Source organism: Sylvia atricapilla, chromosome W (genome assembly GCF_009819655.1).
Source record: "Sylvia atricapilla isolate bSylAtr1 chromosome W, bSylAtr1.pri, whole genome shotgun sequence".
Taxonomy (NCBI): Eukaryota; Metazoa; Chordata; class Aves; order Passeriformes; family Sylviidae; genus Sylvia; species Sylvia atricapilla.
Window position 1 is genome coordinate 19,139,762 of NC_089173.1, and position 26,361 is coordinate 19,166,122.

A 26,361-nucleotide genomic window follows, 5' to 3' on the forward strand; every position below is an offset into this window, starting at 1 on the left:
ACTTGCCAGCCTCAATATTTGGGATTTCCTACAGCTCCTGGTGCAGCTCATTTACCCAAAACCCATTTGTTTTCTCAGCAACAACCTGCACCCTCCCTTCAGCTCATTTTGCATGCATTTATTTTTAGCTTTACCCAGCAGCTCCTGGAAACTTTTCCCTGCAATTTTGGGAAAAATTGGGCCAAGGGTATTTTGGGAAAAAAAAAAAAAAAAAAAAAACCTTGCACAAAACCCCTCAATTTTTGTTTATACCAGTTAAACTTCTTTCAGGAGTGGAGCCCTGCAGCACTGGAATGGGATCCCACCAGCCTGAGCCCTGCACATGAAATACTAAGCACCAAAAATGCCCCTGGTTGGGTGGGGGATATCAGCCAGCCCCAGCCTGCCTAAGCTGCTCCAAGTGACAACTATGAAGAGAGCAAAACATTCAAGTTAATGGAAACAAGTCTTTATTAAGTAACTTTTAATATCAGAAAAATAAAACTCTTATAATTCTCTTTACAGCAAATATATATCAGTGCTTTGGCCATCATAAGTTAAAGGCCTTTTATAATAAAATATATAGTTTTTAAACTTTACCAAAATTGAATTTATAATCCCTATGACCTCCCTACATATACATAACAAAGAATGTAGTAAAATTAGCAAATACTAAGCTAGATCAATAGTTTATCAGCTTATTCTTAGTTTGTGGTTTATAGAAGTGGTACACGCAGCTAGCGTCTGTTGATTCCTCGGCTTATTAGTTGCAGTGTACAATGCAATAAAACAAAATTCACGCTCAGCGAACATTTGTTCGCATCTACAAGACTGCAGCTAGAGATCAGATTTTAATACTGACACGTAACTATCCTACAAGCAAATATAGTATTAAAGTTATGCAGTATATAATATGCCTTCAAGGCAACTCCTAGTTGTAAACTTTTATACGAAATGTAACTCTTCAAGTGTAAATAAAAATAAAATTTTCTGCATATTTATTAGTTTAATACACAATTTCTTCTTTTTGTTACACTGAGAAAAAGATTGTCTTGGGAAAATAATGCTTTAAAAAAGAGAAAAAAACTACATCAAAACTCTACTTTTGTGTCTTTTTTTTTTGGTTTTGCTGTTTTAATATATGTCAGCACAGAATTGGGAATGTACTGAGGATGAAAAAGCTAGAAACATCCACAGGTTGAAATGTAAGAAGCTCATTCGAGACTTTTTTTTTTTAATGAAGTAAACTGATTACAGGGCCACTGTCACAGCTGCTGTCATGAATAATACAAGGGCATTTACACAACTCCCCCTTTTTCCTTTTTCTTACTAAAAATATATATTTATGTGTAAGACATGAATTGAACATAAAAATGCTTCACATTTTGAACTATATACCCTCTAAAAAGGTGAAGAACAGCTTGATCAGACTAACGAACAGAATGTCAGCATCATCACCCTAAGTCAAAGTATGTGCATCCCAAAGCCCTTATTGTAACTGGATGAAGCCAGCCAGACTTTTTCCACATTACACTAACAAAAGCAGTGGTAGGAATTCACAAATTGAGACATTCCTGATCCTCTGGACATACTGCCCTCATCAAGGACAAAATGGAGGTGCATCTGGCAGCTTCTCTCTTCCCACCTAACTGTCATTTATTATCTGAACCTGCCAATAACCCAATTCGTTTCAATAAATCAAACTATGCTTTAAAAGATATTTGCAATGCTGAAGAATTAGGCATATGTTGTCACATAAAGCAAAAAATATTTCCTCAAGACTGGTAGAAGACAGTATTGGAAGTGTTTGATATACTGATAATAGCACACATCCTCCATAGGAGAGAAGTACTTTTGCATTTAGGCAACAAGGTTCATTGCTGCCAGCTCACACAAGCCAAACAATTAACAGAGATCCTTTAGAAAAGCCTGGAAAATTTGAGGGTTTTTTTCAGTTGTGTAATTTATAAAAACTTGCCCTCACTGTGCCATAACATTACACCAGATGTATCTCTGCTAAACATGCCATCTCCTTACACTGAACCAGACAGAGACCATTTAAGTCTAGTGTTACCATAGCAGCCTATTGAGAAAGTAAAAATTTATTAATAACTTCAGCCTAATCCCAAGGAAGTCCAACAGTCAGAATTCATTAGAAAATTTACTAGAGGGTACCATTACATCCATGCCTCTAAGAGTCTTTAAAAGTTCACATATAATAATATCTCTATAATCTCTCTATTTAGGAGTGAATTTGAATTGCCTGAGTAACAGCTGTCTGGCAAACAGGACACGATGAGACTTCCTTTTCACAGATTTTGTTGGCACACTCCAGGCAGAAGAGATTGTGACCACAGGGGACCAGGGCTGCAATGACTTGGTTCTCAAAGCACATCATGCAGTCGTGCTTCCGTCTCAACTCAGGGGGTGAGCTGGACGTGGAGCCACCATTGGAAGATGAATAGCTGTTGGTGCCATTGGAGAATGCAGGGATGTAGATGGGAAGGCCTACTTGGTGGCCAGTGCTAGGTGGGTCACTACTCACTCTCCCAGCCAGCGGGTGATCCAGGCTTTCTGGAAATGTGGGTGACAGGCAAGGAGTAGATGGCTGTCTCCCTCGGCACTGAGGCTTGGCATTACTACCAGGGTCATTACCAAAGCCAGGGAGAGGGTTTACAGGTTCAAAAGGAGTCCAAATGGTTTGGGAAGTCATTGATAAGGAGTCATACACAGGAGAGTCAACCGTGAGGTCTTCCGTGCCCACTGAAGGCAACATTTCTCCAAACCAAAAGTTGCCTGTGCTGAATGGACTTGTTGGGCTGAAGTCAGACAATCTATTGCTTCCAAAACAAGAATCTGTGGAACTACTTCCCAAGGAGCTGGAGCTGTCATTCCTATAATTAGAAATCATTCTGGTGCAGTTAAGAGGGACAGGATTAGAAGCAAGCCATGCAGACCTGAGAGTGCCTCCTTCAAAGTGCACATCTGTACCATTGTAGTGGAAATCATTCTCTTTATTCAGCTTGATGTAGTTCCCAGTACGCATGGCTATATGCATCTCTATCTCCTCACGTGCACAGTTGACATTTTCAGGCATTCCCGTGACTTCAAAGACTGGCTCCTTGTCCCTGCTGGGGGTGACTATGTAGGTATGGGTCTGCTGCTGAATTCTTTTGATTGTAGCTCCTTTTGGTCCAACCACCAGCCCAACTACACGGTAAGGCACCCTGATTTGGACTGTCATCTGACCTGGCAGGTTAGGGGTACATGGCAGGCCTCCCAGGACAGGACCGCTCTTGTTGCGTGATGCTCTGATCATGGAGAAGTGTTCAGCAGCTGAGAGAATTTCCCTTTTAGCCATGGCTACGTCCTCCTTTCGCCCAGTGACAACAAAGACGGGTTCTTCTCCACGAACAGGAGTCTTAATGTAAGTATTTGTCTTGGACCTTAGTGCTTTTATTTTGCAACCTATTTAAAGGAAACATACAAGTTTAGCAAGACATCCAAGTTTAGAAAGCCACAAGAAAGCCATCTATTTTAAGCAGCTTGAGAGTTTCAAGAAACCATAGGGTGAAACCAGAAGCAGCTGCTTGCATGTCTGCAAGCCACATCAGCAAAAGCAGTAACAACTTATACCTATTATTTCCAAACAGGCCTCTGATACTTATAGCCACAAACTATTTTAGCAATGTTTCTTGGGCTGGTTTAGCCCAGCAATTCCTCAATTACTATTAGATGGTGAATAAACGTGAATGACGTTTTTCCTCTGTCAGCCACCTTTGTGATTATCCCATACATACTGGTAGGCTTAAATATTTTTCCATTGATTGGCCAATTATTAGCCAATAATCTACTGTCACACATATTGTATTAATTTTCACACCAATGGCTAATTAAATTGCATCACACGTCCTGCCACAATGTGGACAATTTTATCCAATCATATAGTGACACACAAACTACTTGCTACACCTTGAAACTTCTTATTACCTTTATAACTACTTCTATATCTTAACTTTAAAACCTTTAAACTCTCCACTACTTAGTTTAACATGTTTCTATCTAAACTACAAATACACATTCTTCCTTATGGTCTCTAAAGCTAGAAGCCTTTTCTAAGGCCTCAAGTAGAACCCTGTATTCTCTGCTGTATTTGGGCCTGCATGCACAAGGTTTTGAGAATTTTCTGTGCCTTGATTTCCCACAGGTATACTTCAGTTATTTCTAAGATCCTGCAAAAGGAGTAAAGGTTCACACACAAGTTTGCTGATATATTAGCCTTCCACCAACAAGCATGACCTAAAAGCAAATTAAACATTTACAAGTGACAGAAGTGTCTGTACTGCAACCTGTGCAGGGTATAGATAAAATTAACTGAGAACTCTTCTTTTGCTTCCTTTAATCAGGAAGTGTTATTTAAAACTTTACTCTTCCCTGGGGGATGAAGGAGCCACTCCTTGAACTGTCAAGTAGGAGTTCAAGCAGTTTGTTGCATGCAAATAAGACTTACTATGTAATAGTATGTGCCTACATGGAATTTCTCTCATTCATTAACTGAGTAAATACAGTCTGAAATAAAAGCAAAAAGTTAATGAAATATTTGTCTTTGATTTTTGGGAACTGAATTATAAAGTTTGCAATGACACAGTGACAACAGGCTCTTTCCCAAGATGCTCAAGGTATTTTGAAAGGCATGGTACATACAGAAGCCCCTTTTACCCATGACAGGACCAGAAAAGCAGGCATTGGCATCGCAAAATGAAGAGACACAAGCAGGTCCATGACATGCAAGACAGTCTACTGGATTCAGTCTTAATTGAATTTATCCTATTTCAAAACAAATTCAAAAGCATGTCAGAGTAAATATTATTTTATAGTGAACCTCATCTTGAAAAAATTATAAGTAACATTTTCAGATCAAGTGTTTTAACAGCCTCATTTCACTTGCAGCAATTTATTCAACATTTCCTTATTTACTTTAAGCATCTCATAACAATTTGGGTACTCAAAATAGTCTCTCAAAATGGTGTTTTGTTAGTCCTTTGCATCCAAGGTATCACAAGCAATAAATTGTACAGTTAGAAAATCACACAAAGATGCACTTTATTCAGTACTATCTACTAAAAAGAAAGTAGCAAATATGCAGATGCTGGTTGGAATAGAGGGGAGGAACAGCTGCTTCTTGAAGGGCCCCTGCACATAGCAAGGACAAAGGCTCAACACAACAGCCCTTTGTTTTAGTGACACAGCTGGAAAGAAAGTTCATTAATCTTCAATAGCTAGTGAGGGCTCTGAGGCCCTATCTCCCCTAAAAAGCACAGAGAGGAGCACAGGAGGGCTCCCGCAAAAGAGGGTGTGAGGCACAGACAGATCTGTGCAAAGGAGGGGATGCAGACCAGAGAGCCAAACATGTCGATCAAAAAGAGCAGCGTCAGCAGGAGAGAACAAACCCATAAGCCTCAACCTCGCACTATAGTCCACTGAGAAGGCACTAGTGCTCTACTAGATAAAAAAAGAAGGGAAAACAGACATGAGATGCCTTACAGAGGTGGCAAAGCAGACATCCTTTGAAGCCATGCCATTTTCCTACATGTACCAGAGAGCAGCACCTCACTTTGGCAATTTACCTCTACTCCTTCCATCTCTTTGCATTTCTCCTTGTAGTAAATCTGCTTGCCTACTCCATTCCCATTCCTTCCCAGTTACTCAGAAAATACAGTGGGCTCAAACATTAAACCCAAAAAATCTGTAAAATGGTGCCACTGAAGTTTTCACACTCTTTGCTGGAATACCTAAACCCAAAGTCAGTCTCCTGATGTGCAAAAATTATTCTCCAATATACACAGATTACTTTCATTTACTCCATTACACCCAAGTTTATATCCTTATTTCCTGAAAAATTACAGAGGCAACATTTAAAGAATACTAGAGGTATTTAGACAGACATCTAAATAGCAATATAATTCTATATTATATATCACAGTTCAGACCCCACTTAATTCCAGATTCCAAACAGCCTTACCAAGTCTTACAGCTAACATTTTAGACAAGATTTTCCTGATATTTTAGAAATTCAAATTAAGTCAGAATTATGCACCTTCAACTCCATTCCCTGCAAATTCCCAGAGATTGCTTTGCCAGTGTCACATTTCCAAACCACTCCAGTATAAAGAAAAGCCTTCTTGCCTTTCTTCCTCAAGCTGCAGAACAGCACAGACCAAGATGGGTAGAGCTTTGCTTTTAAGGTATGAGTCATATACCTAGAAAGCAGAAGCCAAACACTACCTCAAATCCCTGTAGCAACAAAACAAAGACTTAAACATCAGAAAGTTAGCTTCAGTGAAAAGCTGACTCCCCAGACTATCAAGATCAACTATCAATCTTTATCTGAAAAGTTAGAAAGAACTGAAGAAAGTCACCACATACAAAACCCAATATTTCTGAATGAGTCAGTCAATACCCACTGGATTTTGTCTACAAGGAGTGCTGGAAACCCCCACAAAAGACTCATGTCAAAATACAAGGTCAGTAGCCCATTATACCACTCCAGCTGAATGACCTTTCTATTTGCTTTTATTCAGCTGCTCTGGTTTCCCACCCTCCTCCATTAGTCACTACTGAAGCAGTGCTGCAAAGCACAGCTGATCCCATTCCCTCTCCAACAATTCTGCAGCCACAATGACAAGTTCTGCCAGCTATGAAATCACATGGCCAAAGGATAAATCAAGAAGTTTCTATATCTAAGCTCAGGAGACTGGGAAAGACAAAGGGGAAAAAAAAATATATCACCCACACTTTTGCAATAAATAGGATTTTTGTAACCAAGATTTTGAAGTACACAGAAAAAAAGCCTGAAAAGGGAACTTCTAGACCAGAAATTTCATTTAATCAAACCTTTTCAAGTGATTTTAGTTTGGTGTGATAACAGAAGTCTATTTAATACCAGTCACCATCCTTGGTTCAGCAGTATAAGCATTCCTAAGCAGCACATTCAGCCATAAGTACATACAGACACAGTTAAAACAAAAACCTTTTGGTTTGCTTTCATTTAGGCAAAGATTTAGTGCTTGCCTGCCCAGGCACCTGATGAGGAGCCAAGCCTGAGCCAAGGTCTGTAGGCAGTGTTCACCCTGTGCTGGCTGATTTGTATCATTCTTCTCAAGACTTCTCCCAATTTTTTTCCCCCTTATATCTTGGGGTTATGTAACCAAAAAAATGTTTATTCTATCCCATCTATTGAAACCAGTTGGGGAGGCATCTTTTCTTATCTCTTGTAACTCCAGGGGTAAGTGGAGCAGCTGCCTTCTTATAATGGGCCAGCTGTTAAAACCAGGTTGGGCATTGTTCCTTATCTCTCTCCACCCTCTGTGGAATATCTTTTGGTAATGGGCCATTAAAGCTCACCAATGACATGACACATTACATCATCCCATTGTGAGATGCCCCACCCAGTGGGAGGAGCCAAACCGTTCCTACTCCGATAAAACTGAGACGTAGGGACACCAGATACTGGTTTTCCACTGGATTCCCAAAGGAAGACTGGACCCATCTTGCCATAACTGGACCCTTTTTTTTCTACAGGGACCATCTCTACTCCAACAGAACTACATCTGCCACTCCAGGAGGGCTTACTTTGGACTGCTTCAAACATCCTGACCAACAGGGCATCAGGTTGTATTTCTGACTCTGTCAGAGTTTCTAGGATGTTCTGTTTGTTTTGTTTGCTTGTTTTTGTACTACTACATTTGTATTCCTAATATTTCTAGTAAAGAACTGTTATTCCTATTCCCAAATCTGTGCCTGAAAAGCCTTTAACTGCAAAATTATAATAATTTGGAAGGAGGGGGTTTACATTCTCCATTCCAAGGGAAACTCCAGCTTTCCCCGGCAGATACCTGTCTTGCCAAACCAAGACACCTTAAGAGGATTATTTGACTATACATTTTGACCACACAATGAACATTATATTCCTCAAGAAACTTAAGGGTAGCTCTAAAGGAATAGTTTACCTCATACACTGCCAATTTGAAATGATTAAATACTTCCTAATTAAAATGAGATGATAGGAAGACAGATTAATTTTTTTTCCCCTTGAAATGAGAGTTAAGCTTAGCAGCCATAGCACCTGCAGTCCTCATCCATCACACAGCAACAACTAGCTCAGGTCTCGCTCCCCCTTTCATCATCACTAACAGGATGAGATACATCAAACCCAGTCTCAGGCCATTCAATCCATGAGGGAAACTCCCCAATGGAGCCAGCAGAGCCAAGTGACCACAGTGGGAACCCTGTGCACACCTGCTTCACACCACATCAGCTGAGCTGCTGCCATGAGCCAAGAACCACCCCAAAAAAGCATTCCAGACTCCTGTTCTGCACAGCCATGGAGAAATGTAACCTTTCTCCCATTTCTTTCTTCTGCTAAATTCACCTCCATGTCACACAGGGGGAATGGGACAAGGATCAATTTATAGATGAGGTTCCCTTTGTTGTGTGGTATCCCCTCTCTCACCACGGGACAGAAGTCCTTAATCCTTCCAATTATCAACAGTAGCAAAATGCAACCTGTCACAGCAGGAACACACACCTCATACCCTCTTGCCAAGTGCTGCAAAACTGGGGTTCAGGCACACACAGGAACTTTAACCTTCTTACCATCACATCTGTTTAATTTTGCCTCCTCAATTACAGAGAGCTTTAGGAAAAAAAAAAAAAAAAAAAAAAAAAAAAACCTGAAAGAAATTTATCCAAATAGAAGCCTGGAAGTCATGGTGGATAAAAATTCGGTGAGCAGCCCCTGTGAACCACAATCAAATGAACACCAGTTTGTTTTCCTTCCCTGCTCCTGACAAGTAACTAGCTAAGGGGATCAAAACTGAGAATTTCCTGAAGCTCTTCAAACATACAAATCCTGTGTGAAGCCACCAGTGCTGCCTAGGCTGGAAAAGCAGCAAGCAGAGTGAAGTAGTATTAGCACCAACCCATCTTTTAAACAGGAGGGAGGGCTGATGAGCAGCCCTGACCAAGTCCAGCATCCTTCAACTTGTCCCCAGAGCAACCACAGATCTCACAGCTTGTCAGCACTAAAAAGAAACCCATAGTTCACAGGAATATATTTTTCAGTAGCTTTGCAGTTATCTGATGAAAGACAATATTGTATTACAGCTTCCATGTCTTTAGCACTCTGACCACCATAATAAGCTGACACCAAGTAAAAAGGCAGCAACAGAATAACTACTGACATCAACCCCAAACAATGAGCTGCTAGCAGAGCCATAGCTAATTTCTTGCCTAGAAAGCAAGGGCAAGGTCTGGGAAGTCCCTCCAGACCAGCAGGGCATAGCATTGCCAAGTGTGCTGAGGGGGAACATGCAGGGATTTGTTTTATATGAGCCTGCAGCAGCTGTATATGGACACAGCTTTAAAGGGAGAGTCTATTAAGCTGGCACAGCCCTTATTTCATTGCTAGGTTGCCACAAATTTTTAATCAGAAAGCAAGAACCCCTGTGACTATGTGCAAATCTTTTGTTACCTGACTGAAACACTTGATGGTAGTACCACAAGGCCAACAGCTGCTGGTCTGCAGAGCATAACACTGCACACCTGATTAACAAAGAAAGAAAAATTAATCTACTTCATTAAGAATGACTGCTTGACATATATTTCAGAAGAGCTGTTCATTCCCAAGCTGCATTCTTTTGTTGAAACAGAATGCTTCATCTCAGTTGTGAAATGACTGAAAGTATTTCTACAGTTTGTGATTATACAGTACAAAAAAGATAAATGCCCCACTTATTAAGCAGAGATGAAGCTGCATTGGGAGAGAAAATGAAAACCTATTCTAAATTGTTTAATGGCTAAACCTCCTTAAGCAGGCTGGCTACACGAGAAAATTAAAACCAGAACATTTGCGCCATTTCACTGGGTTATTAAAGCCATTTTAAATACTACCTGTGGTCTAGTCAGTTGATAGTGACTGGTTACTATTACCTTTCAACTAAGATCAATTAATTTCATCTCACACCTTGTTTTAATTAATGGACTTTAAAATTTTAACTCTTGGCAATTTTATTTTTTTTAACTGGCTGTTGAATATAATTAGTTGATTTAAGGAAGATTAAGATAGTAATTTCTCTATACTTGCAAAAGATGCTGGTCTACATTGTACTGAGTTTGCGTGGCCAGGTTTTGGTAGCCAGGGGGCTGCAGGGATGGCTTCTGTAAAAAGCTGCTAGAAACTACCCCTCTGTCAGACAGAACCAATGCCAGCCAGCTCCAAGATGGACACACATGGGAGCAGGTGGATTCTCAAAAAAAGGCTATGACCCTGTAGGAAGCCTGCACTGGAAGAGGATCCTGGCAGGGACCTGTAGAGAAAGAAGCCCACACTAGAGCAGGTTTCCTGGTAGGACTTGTGACCCTGTGGGGGACCAACACTGGAGCAGGTTGTGCCTGAAGGACTGCACCCCATGAAAAGGGGGCCATATTGGAACAGTTCATTGAGAACTGTTGCTTGTGGGATGGCCTTACATTAGAGAAGTTCATGGACTGTCTCACATGGAAGGGACTCCATGCTGGAACAGGGGAAGGACTCTTCTCCCTGAGCAGCAGCAGGAATAACATGTGATTGTTGGAAATTATATAACTTTCCTAATTATTTTTTCTAATTAATGCCTTTAATTAACTTTTAAATCGTTTTAATTAATCATAAGCAGTATATTAATCACAAGAAGTTAAGCAGTGTAATTTTCCACTCTGGCCAGCACAGCTAACTTTCTTTTCACAGACTCTTTTGTTAAAGTGTGATTATTAGATCACTGAAACTTTTAAGTTTTGCTAAACTAACCCTGATAAGTTTCAGTGAACAAAGCCTGGGAGAGTTAAAGGCTGGACACCTGGAATCCAGAATTTATAGTCCTTCAAGGATATGTTAGAGTAACCAGGAGATAAAGAAGAGACTAACAAAGACATTTCAGCCTGAGTGCTGGAGACTCCCTGTCTGCAAAAAAGATAAAAAGAGTGAAAAATATGGACTAGTTAGCATGGGAAGCGGGAAATCAATAACCAATAGAAGATAGAATACTAATTAGTGAAGAGATTTATGCAATTTACAATCAATAAACATTAATTTCTTTGTTTGCTAAAAATGTATAAATAAGTGAAAAGTTCTGAAAGGGGTGTATGTGGCTGAAGTTATCCACTATGCACCCTGGCCAGAATAAAGTAATGCCTACTCCCTAATACTATAAGAAATAGTGTTAGAGAGTTTCATTTATCCTGACATTTTTGGTGACATGATGAACTGACTGTTGTGGTGGTGGGTTTTTGATAAGTTTTGATAAGTGATTCTCCCGATGGTTTGTTCCTGTTATCCCCCTGATATTGTTTGGTTTGTTTGGGTTTACCCCAGATTTTCCCCTCCCCTTCCCCACTGTCCCTCACTCCCCCCTCCCCACTGTGTCCCTGATTGGTTGGAAAAACTGTACCTACCCCCTGTTATCACCCAGTTTAAAAGTAGGCGTGGGACACTCTCTCTCTCTCTCTCTCTCTCTCTCTCTCTCTCTCTCTCTCTCTCTCTCTCTCACCACCCTTGGAGAATAAAGACATCTGAGAGAGCCTTCTCTGATTCTTGCTTTGAACCTAGCTGCTGATGATATACAGGGACCATAGAGAGCAGAAGGCATCTCTGCTCTACACCGTCACTTAGACTGCTAGCAGTCTGAGGATGGCCACTCCTGACCAGCACGGCCAGGGTGAGAGCTAGCCGGAGCTCCCCAGCCCCAGACATCAGACTGTAACCCCCATTCCCTCTCTCCCTGAAATGCTGGGGGAGGAGGTAAGAGCCCAGGACGGAGGGAGGGGTGAGGGGGGAAGGTGTTTTTAAGGTCTTATTTTACTTCTCATTAACTTGCTCTGATTTTGTTAGTAATAAATTCAATTAATATCCCCAAGTTGAGTCTGTTTTGCCAGTGATGGTTATCTGAGAGTGATCTTTCCCTGCCCTTAACTCTTGAACCTTTCACTATATAATAATAAAAAAATTAGAGCATTTTATACTAAAGATATTTTCCCTTGCCTCCTGGCCCATCGAAAACTCACCTCTGCAATCACAAGCTTTTAGTTACACTGCAGTGTCCTAGGGTGACTTTATGATGCTTGTATCCCCTATCATCTGTTTTGTTTATGCTCGATATTGAGTTTTGCACCCTTAAAACTAGATCCAAGAGCAAAGGGGGAGAGAAGAAGCACGCAGTTTGTTTGCACATACTGCACTTGCTCCCCTGCATTCTTTCTCACAGTCTGTGTTGTCTGCAGCACAGACAGTGGGAGAGAGCTCTCCTTTACTTTTAGTTCTTTTTTTTTAGCTAGCTGAGGCAGAGAAGTTCCCCAGACTGTGGCTTTTCTTTTTCTTGGAACTGATCAGCCCTGCTCTGGACCAAAAACCCAGAAAAACACCAGAAGCTCATGCCTGTGGCCCACTGGAGCCCAGGACTTGGCATTTTCCAGCAGAGGAAGGACTGATAAGAGACTGAGCAATCTGAGCTACACCCCATGAGAAGGACTCTCTCTGAATTTGCCATCTCTTCAGAAGAATAAGATGTTCCATTGTTTAATATTATTTATTTTTTCATGTTTGTGAGTACTTCTCTTGTTAAATAAACAGGTTTTTTCCACTTTTCTCAAAGGAGGCTTACCTCCTAAACCAGTTGGGGGAGATCCTGTTTGAATTTACTTTCTAGAGGAGACCCCTTTGGGAAGTTCCCTCCCAAATCTGTCCCAAACCAGGACATGCAGTTACCAAACCCCTGTGCCTGCCTGTGGAACATATCAAGATGACTGTATTCAGTTTGGGTGAGCCAGAGTTCATTTCCCCAAAGTAGCCCTCAGTGCTATGCTTTGCATTAGAAGCTAGAAAGGTGTTGTGTTGGGGGTTAGGTTTTGTTCCTTTTTACTCTAAATAATTTTTTCCCCATAAGTTACCAAGGAGACTATTTAATAAAACAAAAGGATGGTCAAAAGCTTGGAGGGGGGTGGGGGTTTGAGGCAGGTAAAGGGCAGAGCTTCAGGTAGCCAGTCTGTCTGGTTTTCTGCATTTGGGGAGAAGGCACGGCTGGGTTGGTGCTCCTGCTGGCGTATTTTACTGCAGTCCAGTCTTGGGAAATCTGCCATCATCTGCTCGCCCTGGAACTCTTAGCTTCTCTGCCGTCCTGTGAGAGCTGGGCCATGAAATGAATGAAATGTAAGAAATTCCCATTTTTAACACAGTCTGTCATTTGTTAAAAAAGTTATGCTGTTTAAAATGTTATGCCAGTTGTAACCTGTCTGTTAAGAAAGTTATGCTGTTTGTACCAAAATTTGTACCCTCAAAACCTTATTCCAAGTTGTATACCCCCTCTAAAACCCCAGGTTCCCTTCCCCTTCCGTCGGGCTAGGCTGTCCCCATTCCCCACCAGCTCCTCGAACTGCTGGCCCCGCCTAATAGGAAAATCCAAGGACTTCCATGGTGCACCGCTCCAAAACCAAAGTGCAGTTGCCGGCAAACGGACCCAAAAGCCGCGACCCAGCACAAAATCCAGATAAAAGGGAAACACTACAACACTGAGAAGACCCTCAGCTACCTAGAGACCGAATTCTGCTTCTGCCACCTCGCCATAACCACAAAGAGACTGGGAAGTGATGCCCCTAGACCACACGAGCCCAGTTGAGTTCCTGGGGATTCCCGCGAGGCCAGAACTCCCGACTCTGTGACGAGAGCAGCAGATTCGCCTGACACCTGATCCTCAGCGGCAACAGGAGCGAGCACGGCGACAGGAGCAGTGACGGCGCAGGCGACCCCTCGAGTTCCCCCTTGAAAGAGCTGACTAATAAAGGCTTTTCAAAGGAGCAGGTCTCCTGGCCCATTTATAACAGGCCAGGCTTGCCCTGCTGTCGTGGTTCCATCAGCGCTGCTCCTCTTGCTACACTGTGACCCTGCATCTCCTTGCCCTGCTGGGACACCCTGCCACTCCACAGCTACCAAGACTCTTTTTCCACTGTTCCCAGCTTGGTGCTCTGAGGATCCTACAAAGGCACCGAGACCAAACTGCCCCGGGATTTTGTGAAGCAAAGTCCTCGAAGTTCTTGGTACTGTTTTTGTTATCAATGCTGTAGTTGGTTTGTTTTTTTTTTTTTTGTTATTATTTATTTGTTTTATACATACCAGTAAAGAACTGCTATAAAATTATAAAAATTATAATTGAAAAAAGGGTGGGGGTGGTGGTTTACATTCTCCATTCCAAAGGAAGCTCCAGCTTTCCCTGGCAGATACCTGTCTTCCCAAACCAAGACATGTTGATAACACACCAGTGTTTTGGCTACTGCTGAGCAGCTCTGGCACAGCATCAGTGCTGTCTCTCAACATTCCCCCCCATTAGGGGCTGGGAGTGTGCAAGATCCTGGGAGGGGACACGACCAAGCCAGCTGACCCAAAATAACCAAAGGGATATTCCATAAGGGATATAAAAGCTAAGAAAAGGAGGAGGAAGGGGGGTATCCTTACAGTGTTTGCCTTCTGGAGCAACTGCTACACATGCTGAAGCCCTGCTTCCCAGTAAGTGGCCAGACATCACTTGCTTATGGGAAGTAGAAAATAAAAAAAAAAATTCCTCTTTGGTTGTACCCGCACAAGTTTTCACTATTGCCTTAGTAAACTGCCTTATCTCAACCTACAAGTCATTTTCCATCTTATTTTCTCTCCCCTGCTCAGCTGGAAAGGGGGAGTGATAGAGTGGCTTGGTGGGCACCTGGTGTCCAGCCTAGGTCAACCCACCACAGACTCACCTCAAGTTTTGTGCACAGTTTTGGGCATCCAAATATAAGCAAGATATAAAGCTATTAGAGAGTATCCAAAGAAGGGCAACAAAGATGGTGAAGAATCTGGAGGGGAAGCTATACAAGGAGCAGTTGAAGTCACTTGACTTGTTCAGTCTAGAAGAGACTGAGGGGATGTTGAGACCCTTATGCCATTAAAGGAATTTCCAACTGCCTTGCCCTGGAAAAGGGAAGCTTAAAGATACCTCAGATTGTAAAAAAAGGCTTCTCCCCCATGGATCCTTCCAGACATTGTGCAATCTTCTCCCTGGGTTTCACAATCCATCACCCACCCCATGGCATCCCCTTTCTGTGTTTCCCTATTGGCTATGGGGCTTGGCGTCCTGTTCCTCTCTTTCCTATGGTCACTTGCCTCCTGCCCTGCCCCTTGTACCACCCACGAACCTGAGACCCTATATATACTGAGAAAACCACATGTTCACCCTCTTTGCCTCCAGATTCACCTTCAACACACTGGAATAAATGCTTGCTGGAAATTGATCCTGGGCTGGGAGCCTTCTGCCTCTCTGCTGAGCCAGCCTGGAAATGTGTGTGGTTGTGTGAGCTTGACTGCTGCCTGAATACTTCTTAAGCAGTTTCTCTACAGAGAGGCTGACTGGGATTTAGAAAGGCTATAGCTGCACTCCAAAAAGACACACTGTTACAAATGGCGCCCACACTGTTACAAGGGGAGACCTCATCACAGCCTACAACTTCTGGGGAAGTGGAGGGGCAGGCACAAATCTCTTCACTCTGGTGACCAGTAGCAGGACCCAGGGGAATGGCCTGAAGTTGTGTCAGGGGAGGTTTAGGTTGGATATTAAGATAAGGTTCTTCAGGCAGAGAGTGGCTGGGCACTGGAACAAGCTCCCCAGGGAAGTGGTCACAGCACCAATCCTGACAGAATTCAGGAAGTGGTTTGACAATACTCTCAGGCACATGGTGTGATTTTTGGGGTTGTCCCATGCAGGGCCAGGAACTGGACTTTGATGACCCTTGTGGGTAACTTTCAACTCAGGATATTCTATGATTCTATGCTATATATAGTGACCAAGACTGCTCCCATTATAATTCCATCACATCCATTTCTGAGGAGCGACTGACCACTTAGCATTAGTACACGTAAAAACAATACAAAGTGAAGATGATACATGACTTTCCTACTTGTCATTATCCAGCTGGAGCTGTAGAAGTGTTTTTAGACAAGATACTTTCCAGACCAGCACTTCAAGCTCAAATGCACTAGGTGCTGCAGCCACACAGGCTTTGCCTAGGTACCAGGACAGAGGAGTCTGAAGATCTCAAGAACTTTAACCAGGAGCCAAGGAATTGAGGTTGACCACTTGGCTGTGCCAGATCAAAGGAAGCAGGACTTTGACCCTATTGGTGCCAAGCTAAGAGATGAGAAAAGAGGGCAGCTTTAAGAGTCTCTGATGATGTTGAGAAAGCTTTCCAAGAGAAGGCTACTCAAAAGCTCTCAGGGATATTTCCCTCTTCTGAAGAAAAAAGAGCTCTGGTTCAAGAACTATGTAGAAACTCTTTATTAAAGATTTCTTAGGCATGTATTAATTTATCAGTTGATATATATATATAATCAATCCATCCAGTACAGAATGACGTAGTCAGCCTACACAGTTTCCTTCTATATATCAGTCCAGGACACTATCTAATCAGCAATCTCACAGGGAGAAGAATACTCCAATTCCCAAAACAGATGGTAACTCTGTAAACAAGGTCCATGGAGCAAAAAAGCCAGAGGGCAGCAACTTGTATTATTAATTACTTGCACTGCTGTAGCACCAGGACTAAGGTGGCAGCTGTTGAGCCAAATTAGGAAGGTACAATAGCAGAAAAGCAATAGCTATAAGAGAGGGAGTACATCCAACAAATAACTACAGGAAAAAAATTGTTTTGATTGATCTGCTACATTGATCTACTGAATGAAGCAGATTTGTGTGAGCAACAGCATTGGGAAAACTGACCCGCATGACGATATTAAAAAGAAACACTATTCATGCCATGCAGTAGATGGTCAATAAAGGAAGGTTGCAAAAGAATGCAAATCTTCACCTACACCAAAACCTTGATTCAAAAATGCTGCTAGATCTGTGTTTTTATAGACCAAGTCCCACAGTATACTGTCAAAGGTAAAATAATCGAGAAGGTAAAAAGTAACAGATTCTGTGTCTGTTCAAACTAGAAACAGAGAACCTGATGCAGACCTCAGAACTACTGACTCACACTAGTGAAGAAAACAGAGATCTCAGACAGTGACAAAATCTCATGCTCTTAAATGAAATACATGAAAGAGAAAATGAAGACATTAAGGAGTAACTGAAATTGGAAACAAATGCTTGATTTAGAGCACTTTGGCCTTTTCTTTTGATTAAATAAAAGTGTACTAGTGCTCAGCAACATTTTTTGTTACAGGAAATTTGCAACCTTATCCCTGCTAAATTTTTTGCCTGCAATGAGAAATTAGCCCTGTGGGATGGAAGCATTGCACCAAAACAAAATTTAAGATCTTTGAGATATCCAACACTTTGTTTAGAACAAAGTTTCTTTTCTAGAAATTCAGACCACAGTGTACTAGAAGAGAGGGTAAGAGGGGCTGAGACAGGGAAAAACACAACATCTGCTGACTTTACTAACAGCTTAAAAGAATTCATCAATTTTCTCATGCCAGACAGGCTAATCCAGTGCAGTTCAGAAGCACATTAATCAGGATTTCTTTTCTATGTATATGTTATAAACATAAAAAAGAAAACCATACTCTTTTATAACACAGCAATTTTACAAGAAAATCAAAAGGACCAGACAATGAGAAATTGGTATTTTACCTTCCAAGATTTTTAATTTCAGCTTCATTAAAAAATAATCTTATGATGCATTCACACATTAAAATCTACAGAATTTCTGGCAGACTACACAAAGTCTCCTGAGTGTGCACTGTGTTTGGTGTCCTTCCCACCCAAGAAGCCAAACAAGAACAGCATTTATGAGCAAGGATTTACAATCCCAGCTGGAAAACCTGCACCTTTCTAACACACTTCACAACTTGAGTTGCATCTGTGCATAACACAAATGATAAATAACATAACTGAAATCACATTTGTTACATGGTATCAGAGCAATAGGCCACTGAAAATTCAGCAGTAATTTCAGACTGTGCCAGGCCACAGTATGCTCACATGTTTCAGGTCCTGGAGTTCCAGGCTCTAAAAATGACAAGACTTCAACTACCTAGAAAAATAGCTTTTCAATAAATAGCTCAAGTTTTATTTCAGTCTTTAGAACAAGCCATTTAATATAGTATTTAATAACCGGCTTGTTATAGAACATGCAAAAAAATAATTTGAAGTGTAATTGCCTTTTTCACTTAAGTTAGTTGAACCTCTGGTCTTTGTTGTCTGTGGCAATCAGTTAGCACCGAGATACATGACAACTTCTGTCATACAAATTAAACTTATCCATGAAAGTAGAAATCTTAAGAAATCAGTTAAAAAAAAAAAAAAAAAACCCAAACATGCAATTCAGGTTAGTTAGCTATGTTTATGCTGACTATGCCTTACAGATAATTAATAACTAGTCAAGGCTATGTAAATACTGTCAGTAATTCAGTAATACTATTATCACAACACATTGAGAGATAAAACCAGATATTCAGTATTTTTTGAAAGGACTATAATTAATCCTCCCATAGCTAAATACAATACACAGATATTCTAACATAAGGTCTAGGATTATATTATTATATTTTATTATAATATATTTAGCTCTAGGATTGTTTTAGCACTTTTCTACTACCTAAGAGTGATAGCTATTGCTTTTATTTGGCTGTTCAGCTATGTTAGATAGTTATCAGCTACCAACTTATCGGGATTATGTTTTTGTTTCAATTTCCAGGATTATTTTAACCAAAGTAATATTTTGTTGAAGAGCCCACATTCAAAAACAAAGAACAAAAAAGAGTCCAAGATCATGAAATCTGCATAACAGTGTTGCTTTAGAGTTAAGCAGCTCCCAACTCTAGTGATGTTTTAGGGAGAAAACCCACTATTGTCAGTTTTATCGAGGATATAAACATGGAAAAATCACATTACTTGGACAGTCAAAACACTGGAATGTATTAAATATATTCCAGCAATCACTATCTGAAGACAGTTAATATACTCAGGGATGCAGCATCTCTACAGAACAGACTTTGTCCCTTCCAGCATCTTTCAGGTTTTGTGTGTCTTTAGACACTATCCTTCTTTTTGCATTATTCAAAAGATATGTTAGCATTTAAATGTGTCTTACTTCAAGTGCAAAGTGCAGGAAGCACTGAAGACTTAGCATCACCAACTTTACATAGGGAAAACAGTTTTCACGTGATCCACGGAAGACTTTAACGAGTCCTTCACATGATTTGGAGATTAAAACAAAACCTAAGTTAGACTTCTGGAAGCTTTTTAAGTCTGGATACATGCTTATTTAATTCCAGCTTTTCTCATGCAAACAAGGTCACCTCCTCAGCAACACAGCTTTCTTGCTACCACTTCTCAAGAGCACTTTCTCTAACTTGATTTTATTTTTTTAAACCAGTGCAACTTTGTGCATGCAGGATTTTTAGCTGCTGACAGCAAAGGAAGTAGCTTTTCTGCTCAGCATGATGACTGGCCAAGTTAGCAAAGGGTGGATCCAACAGCTACTTCAAATTCATACAGGAAGTCTGTACACTGTCAGAAATGGAATCTAGTTTTCCTGGCTCCCAGTCCCATGCCTTTACAAGAACAAAAGGATACAAAAATCTTTTCCTTTGTTGTTCACCTTTGAGATTTTTCTACCTCAAGGACTACAAAGAAATATATTGCACTACTCCAACAAGTGTCTGTTAACTTCATTTTTTTGGTGGGCAAGGAGAATAAATAAGAAAAGGCTGAGAACATTTACGATTAATAATAAGAATATTTAAAAAAAAAAAAAAAAAAGGCACAAAACCCTGTCAGGTTTCAGAAATAATACACAACTTTTAAGGAGCACTTAACTATTCATTAATGTCTTAAGCCTTTTCCAGTGATGTAAATACTTCCAGCAGCAACACATTGAACTACTGTCACAGTAACACAGCAACCTCCAACATAGTTTGAACTATCAATCACAAGGTACATTTCAAGCACTCCACACCTTCTATAGCTGTGGCATCCCACATCTGTGAAGCTACCAGCAAAAATGCCCATATGAGACCCTGGGCTGCAGCAGAAGATGCATGCCCAGCAGGTCGAGGGAGGTGATTCTCCCCATCTACTCTGCCCTTCTGAGACCCCACCTGGAGTACTGTGTCCAGGTCTAGGGTTCTCAGCACAAGAAAGACATGGACCTGTTAAGAGTGGGTCCAGAGGAGGCTACAAAGGTGATCAGAGGATTGGCACACCTCTCTCCTATGAAGACAGGCTGAGACATGGGGTTGTCCAGCATGGAGAGGAAAAGGCTTCAGAGAGACCTCATTGCAGCCTTCCAGTACCTAAAGGGGATTTATAAAAAGGAGGGAGAGGGGCTCTTTATACAAGCAGATAGTGACAGGACAAGGGGCAATGGTTTTATACTGAAAGAGGACAGGTTTAGAGATGTTAGGAAGATTCTTTACTTAAATGGTGATGAAGCACTGGAACAATTTGCCCAGAGAAGTGGATGCCCCATCCCTGGAAGTGTTCAGAGCCAGGTTGGATGGGGTCCTGATCAACCTGATCTAGTGAAAGGTGACCCCGCCCATGGCAGGGGAGGGTTGGAACTAGATGATCTTTAAGGTCCCTTCCAATCCAAACCATTCTATTATTCTAATCTGGAATCCAGCAACCTAGAGCAGGGCTGTGGGCACACCACTTCACTGCCTTAAGTGCTATATTTATTTCTGAAACATACACAATTGAAAAAATGTTAAATGCGTGCACCATAAGGTCTTTGCTTGTTTACAGCTTGCTTAGGACTCAGAATCTCCTTTGGTCTGATAAAGTGTCTAGAGATTCTCTTCCACTGTGCAAAAAATTAAATTTGGATAAAGAGTACTGTGGAATTCTGGTTATCATTACTTTTTCAGTTAGGACTTAGAAAAAACATGCTCTAAGACACAGCAGTGAGGCCTCAAGCAAAGCCTGGATCAAACTCAGCATTCCTGGTATTTCACAGCTGATGTTTTTAGGCTGCAGACATTTCAAGTTATTTTTAGACCTCAAACAGGAACAGAAAGGATATAAACTTAATCTTTGTGGAAATCTATCAGAAGTAGCATTTCAATCTCATCACCCTTACATAGTTAGATATTAAAGTACTGCAGTATAGAGAAGTGGCATAAATCTTATCTGAATTCATTCAAGATAATCTTGGGAAGATGATGGAACAGATCCTCCTAGAAGCTATGCTAAGGCACATGGAGGACAAGGAAGTGATTCAGGACAGTCAGCACAGCTTTACCAAGGGCAAGTCCTGCATGACCAACCTAGTGGCTTTCTATGATGGAGTGACTACACCAGTGAACAAGGGAAGGGCTACAAGATGACATTTATCTGGACTTCTGTAAGGCCTGTGACATAGCCCCATACAACATCCTTCTCTCTAAATTTGAAAGAGATGGATTTGATGAGTTAGATGGATAAGAAATTGTTTGGACAGTTGCATCCAGTAGGTAGCAGTCAACAGCTCAGAGTCCTGATGGACATTTGTGACAAGTGGTGTCCCTCAGGGGTCTGTGCTGGGACCAGTGTTATTTAGTATCTTCATTAATGACCAGACAAAGGGATTGAGTGCACCCTCAGCAAATTTGCAAATGACACCAAGCTGAGTGGTGCTGTTGACACTCCTGAAGGATGGGATGCCATCCAGAGGGACCTGGACAAACTTGAGAAGTGGGCCCATGGGAATCTCATGAGGTTCAACAGGACCAAGTGCAAGGTCCTGCACCTGGATCAGGGCAATTCAGGCTGGGAGATGAAGAGATCAAGAGCAGCCCTGCCGAGAAGGACTTGGTGCTGGTGGATGAGAGGCTGGACATGAGCCAGCAATGTGCACTTACAGCCCAGAAAGCCAACTGTATCTTGGGCTGCATCAAAAGCAGTGTGGGCAGCAAGGCAAGAGAGGTGATTCTGTGCCTCTCCTCTGCTTTAATGAAATCCCACCTGCAGTGCTACATACAGCTCTGGGGTCCCCAGCACAGGAAGGACATTGACCTGTTGCAGTCCAGAGGAGGCCACCAAGATTATAGGGATGAACCACCTCTCCTATGAGGAAAGGCTGAGAGAATTGGGATTGTTGAGCCTGGAAAAGAGAAGGCTTTGGGGTGACCTAATTGTGGCCTTCCAGTACCTGAAGGGAGCCTACAAGAAAGATGGAAAAAGACTATTTACAAGAGCATGTAGTGACAGAACAAGGGGGAATGGATCCAAACTGAGAGTATGTTTAGATTAGATATTAGGAAGAAATTCTTTCCTGAGGGTGGTGAGGTACTAGAACAGGTTGCCCAGAGCAGCTGTGGATGCCCCATCCCTGGAAGTGTTCAAGGCCAGGTTGGATGGGGCTTTGCGCAACCTGGTCTAGTGGAAAGTATGATAATGTAACCAGCTGGTTAGGATGTATGCTAGGAAGAGACTATGTATCTTCATTTTTACACAGAGCAGAATGATCTGTGAAGGATGCAGCTCTGACCAGCCTTGCTCAAGGCAGACCAAGCTGCACTACAACTGACAACACTTTGTGGGCTAGGGCAGAGACACATGCAAAGCAAGTGGATGAGAAAACAAGAGCCTCTAACCCAGGCAATGAGCCAGCACAGTTCTGGACCATAAAAGGGGATGCAAGGACTAGTATGTCTTAAGACATTTGACAAATATTTAGTGGAACTAATACAACTTACATAAGGCAGTCTTTAAGCATAAATCTCCCATGAATGAGAATTTTGAAGGGCCTCCTTGCATAAAGCTTTCATCCAAGTATATTTGGTAACAATTTTTTTAGCTCTCCTTCCATTCCTGCTCCTTCCTCTTTTGTAGCCCTAATTCTTCGTATTATAAAATCCCTCCCCATCAAGGCTAGATATTTTATCACAAGCCAAACAGTTTGACACGAGATGAAAAATAAAAGCAAAAGCAGCAAATGAACCCTCAGGAACAATGATCCTATTTTTATGCAAACCCCATTATCTTGTCTTTAAGTGACTCAAAGTACTGAAAAATATACTACAGAAAACAACCCTGATCTGGTGGAGAATAAACATGGTACCCTAATCAGTCCTTGAAGCCAAATAGTTTCTATTTCTCCTTTAGAGGACTGTAGCAATCACGGTTTTCAGTTCTGTTTTCCACCCACTCTCCTCTGCCCACCATCCCCAGTGACACATGAACAGGCTTAAGACATTGAAACACCATTTCTTGGAAATTTTCTGCTTGAACAGAACAGACTTGTCTGTATCAGAGGAAGCTACCTGCAAATTTCTGCTGCACAGCCTTCTATTCTCCTTTGACACATACAACAAAAAACCCACTCTTAACTGCTAAAAAACTAAAATAAATGTAGAAAGAGAAAACAAGTCTACCTAAGCATTTGTGCTTGGTGAGCCTTTCTTTAGTACCACATTGGTTTAGACCAATCTTACTATTTCTTCCATACTCAAGGGAAAAAAACAATCCAAAGCCACACTGGTGTAGAGAGATCAGGCAGCATAACTAGTGGCTCATTATCAGAGCTCATCAGCAAATGAGACATACCACCGCCAAAACAATAAAAAATAACAGAAAGGGAAGAGACAGTGGCAACTTCATTGTCTGCATTTCCACACCTACACTTGACACTACTCAGTGCTTCTCTCAATATATAAAAAGGGCTTTTAAAATTAGGTTCCCCACTAGAAAGCTGGTGCAAAACATCTAACTCCTCCAAGCGCCACTCCCACAAGACCACATGAAAGGCACAAAATGAAGGTGACATCACTGACATGATCTCATCCTAATGACATAATAGAGACCCACCGACTGTAGCAAGAGCAATCAACAGGAAGCCATAACCCGAACAGAAAGACAAGGGCTTTCACACAGAGGAGGGCTAAACATGGCTCCTTTCTCCATCTCGTTGACTCCTCAGGTCTTTGTAATCAGTGAGAACCATGAAAAGCTGTAGAAAGTGTCAGCCTATACCTTGCTCTCCAAGGCAAATTAAAGACCTTCGCTCAAAAATCTTTGTAAAACACAGTACTAAGTTCCTACAGTGAAAGGCAGCTTCTCACTATAAAGACCACGAGCCAAGTCTCACTGAAGAGCAAAGCCTATGCCAACAGCTACCTGTACGTTGCCAAGCTATCCACTGCATTTTACAGCTCAGATGACCAAAAATGGAAGGCCTGAGCTAATCCAGTCCTTGCTCTCACCTTCTCAAGTAGGGCTGGCCTGGTGCCAGCATCCTATCCCCCATGGGGAAGCCGGGGTCTGGGAGGGAGAGGTCGTCCCCAAGAGGCATAAAGCTACTACCGAGGCAAGGGGCTCTTGCAGCCGGCCCCGAAGGGGCACGCCCCAAGGGCGTAGGGGGAGAGGCCTGCCACGAATCCCGAGGAAGGACAGCAGGCCCAGGCCGCCCCACACCCCATCCAATCCTCCACTCACCCTGGCGGCCCACGATCTCAGCCACATGCTCAGAGCTGGGCACGGGCACGCACTCGGTGGTGTTGACGCTCTTTCCGCGGAGCAGCGACGTCTGCTCACCGCTGAGGCCCACCGCACCGCCACCACTCAGGCCGCCGCCGTAAGCGTGGGACAGCATTGCCGCCATCATGCCCTCAGGATCGTGCGCCCCCGCCGCTGCCTCCTGCTCATCGAGAGCGGGCGAGAGCAGGATGGATCCCAACGCCGGCAACAGCGGGAGCGGCTGAGAGAGCGAGGAAGACGTGGAGAACAGCAGCAGCGCAGCCTGGTGGTCCTCTTTGTCCTCTTCTTCTTCCAGCTCCAGATCTCCCTCGCCCCTCGCCGTCGTTTCCCCCGCTCCGCCAAGCCTCGGCTCCCCGAGGGAGTCGGGCGGCCGCGCCAAGCCCGCCTGCTGCCGGGCCACCCCCATCACTCCGCTGCCTCCGGTGGGCAGGCCGTGGCCGCAGGAGCCGAGGCCGGAGATGTGCTGCTGGAGCAGCGGCAGTGGGTGGGGAGGGAGGCTCGGCAGCTCGGCGGCACGGGAGGCCGCGGTGGCGCTGCTGCTCGGCATGGCGGGGGAGGCACCGCCGGCCGGGCAGGGCCTAGCGGCGCAGAGCCGCCATGCCGTGAAGCGCACGACCCAAACCCCAGGACCACGCTCTCAACACACCCTTTACCCCATAATTCTCCCCACAGCAGGACCACAGACGAGGATAGAATAGGGAGAGCAGAGGGGAGGAGATAGTCCCGCCCCGCGCTCGCCGAATCGCCATTGGGCGGCAGAGCCGGTTTCTGGGCGGCGCCAGGAGTGAATGGGGCCTGCAGGGTGTGGGGAGGCCCCGTCCTCGGCTCCGCCCGAGGACCCGCCTCCTCAGCGATTCGGTGAATCCTGGGACGGTGGGATGCTGTGAGTTAAGGTCCGGTGAGACGGGGTGAGCCCCAAAACAGACAAAAATAAAACCCAAAAGTCTCTGATGGACGTGGTGCCCTCTTTCCCCTCATACCCTGTGTTGTGTGTTTCCCCGCTGAGGTAAAGGCTCTGTGATTTGCCAGTTACGATCCCTAACAGAGCTCATCTTCCTTCTCAGTGCTAAAAGCAAAGGCAATTGGCTGTGGACATCTTAATACAACCATAATAAAGTGCTTGAAAGTGATCTCTCACAGAGTTAGTTGCTTTATTAAACAGAGCATCTTCAAGGGCAGCCCAATGTGTCAGGGACATGGTATGAGCACTGCAGCTTGAACAATTTATAGCCCATACTACAAATTAGAATCCAATAAAGCTTTTATGAAGTCTGCTTTAGGAATATCAAGTTCTTTCTTCCGTGCTCATATTTGAGGTGATAGGCTTGCATAATGACTTTGCAGTCAATAAAAAAATGTGTAATTCTCCAAACTTCTACCCATATTGGTTGTAAAATAGTTACATGAATCTATTGTCTGAAGCAGCAGGCAGTACAGAAGGATTATGGGATATATCAAATGTAGATGCAGGTGGAAGCCAGTTGATGTAGCTGAAGTTCTGTCTTTTGGTTCACTTCAATTTGCTCTTTTGAATGGCAAAATGAGCTCATAGCTTCAGGACCGTCCCTGCTGTGGCAGCAACATGACTTCACACACAACAAATGCTCCCCATAAATCCAGGCCAGGTTGGATGAGGCTTTGAGCAACCTGGTCTAGTAGAATGTGTCCCTGCCCCTGGCAGGGATCTATACAATTCCTTCCAACCCAAACCATTCCTTGATTCTAGGATTCTATGGTTCTGTGGACTCTCTGGGGTCACATCCTGCTGCTCACCCATAAATGACCAACTAATTTTTGAAACACAGATTAGAATATCTGGTTTTCATCACTATCTTGCTAAATTCCAGTCATTTCCAAGGCATTT

At 42.8% G+C, this 26,361-nt stretch overlaps 1 protein-coding gene across 1 annotated transcript; it reads right to left on the bottom strand.

Moving 5' to 3' along the window:
- Positions 1-432: 432 nt before the first annotated feature.
- MEX3C (mex-3 RNA binding family member C) lies at positions 433-25,173 on the bottom strand. The gene is made up of 2 exons (XM_066338297.1): positions 24,456-25,173; positions 433-3,447 (listed from the first exon to the last, which is right to left on the bottom strand). The coding sequence occupies exons 1-2, from the start codon at positions 25,042-25,044 to the stop codon at positions 2,222-2,224; spliced, it is 1,815 nt and encodes a 604-aa protein (XP_066194394.1). The 5' UTR covers positions 25,045-25,173; the 3' UTR covers positions 433-2,221.
- Between the last annotated feature and the right edge of the window lie 1,188 nt (positions 25,174-26,361).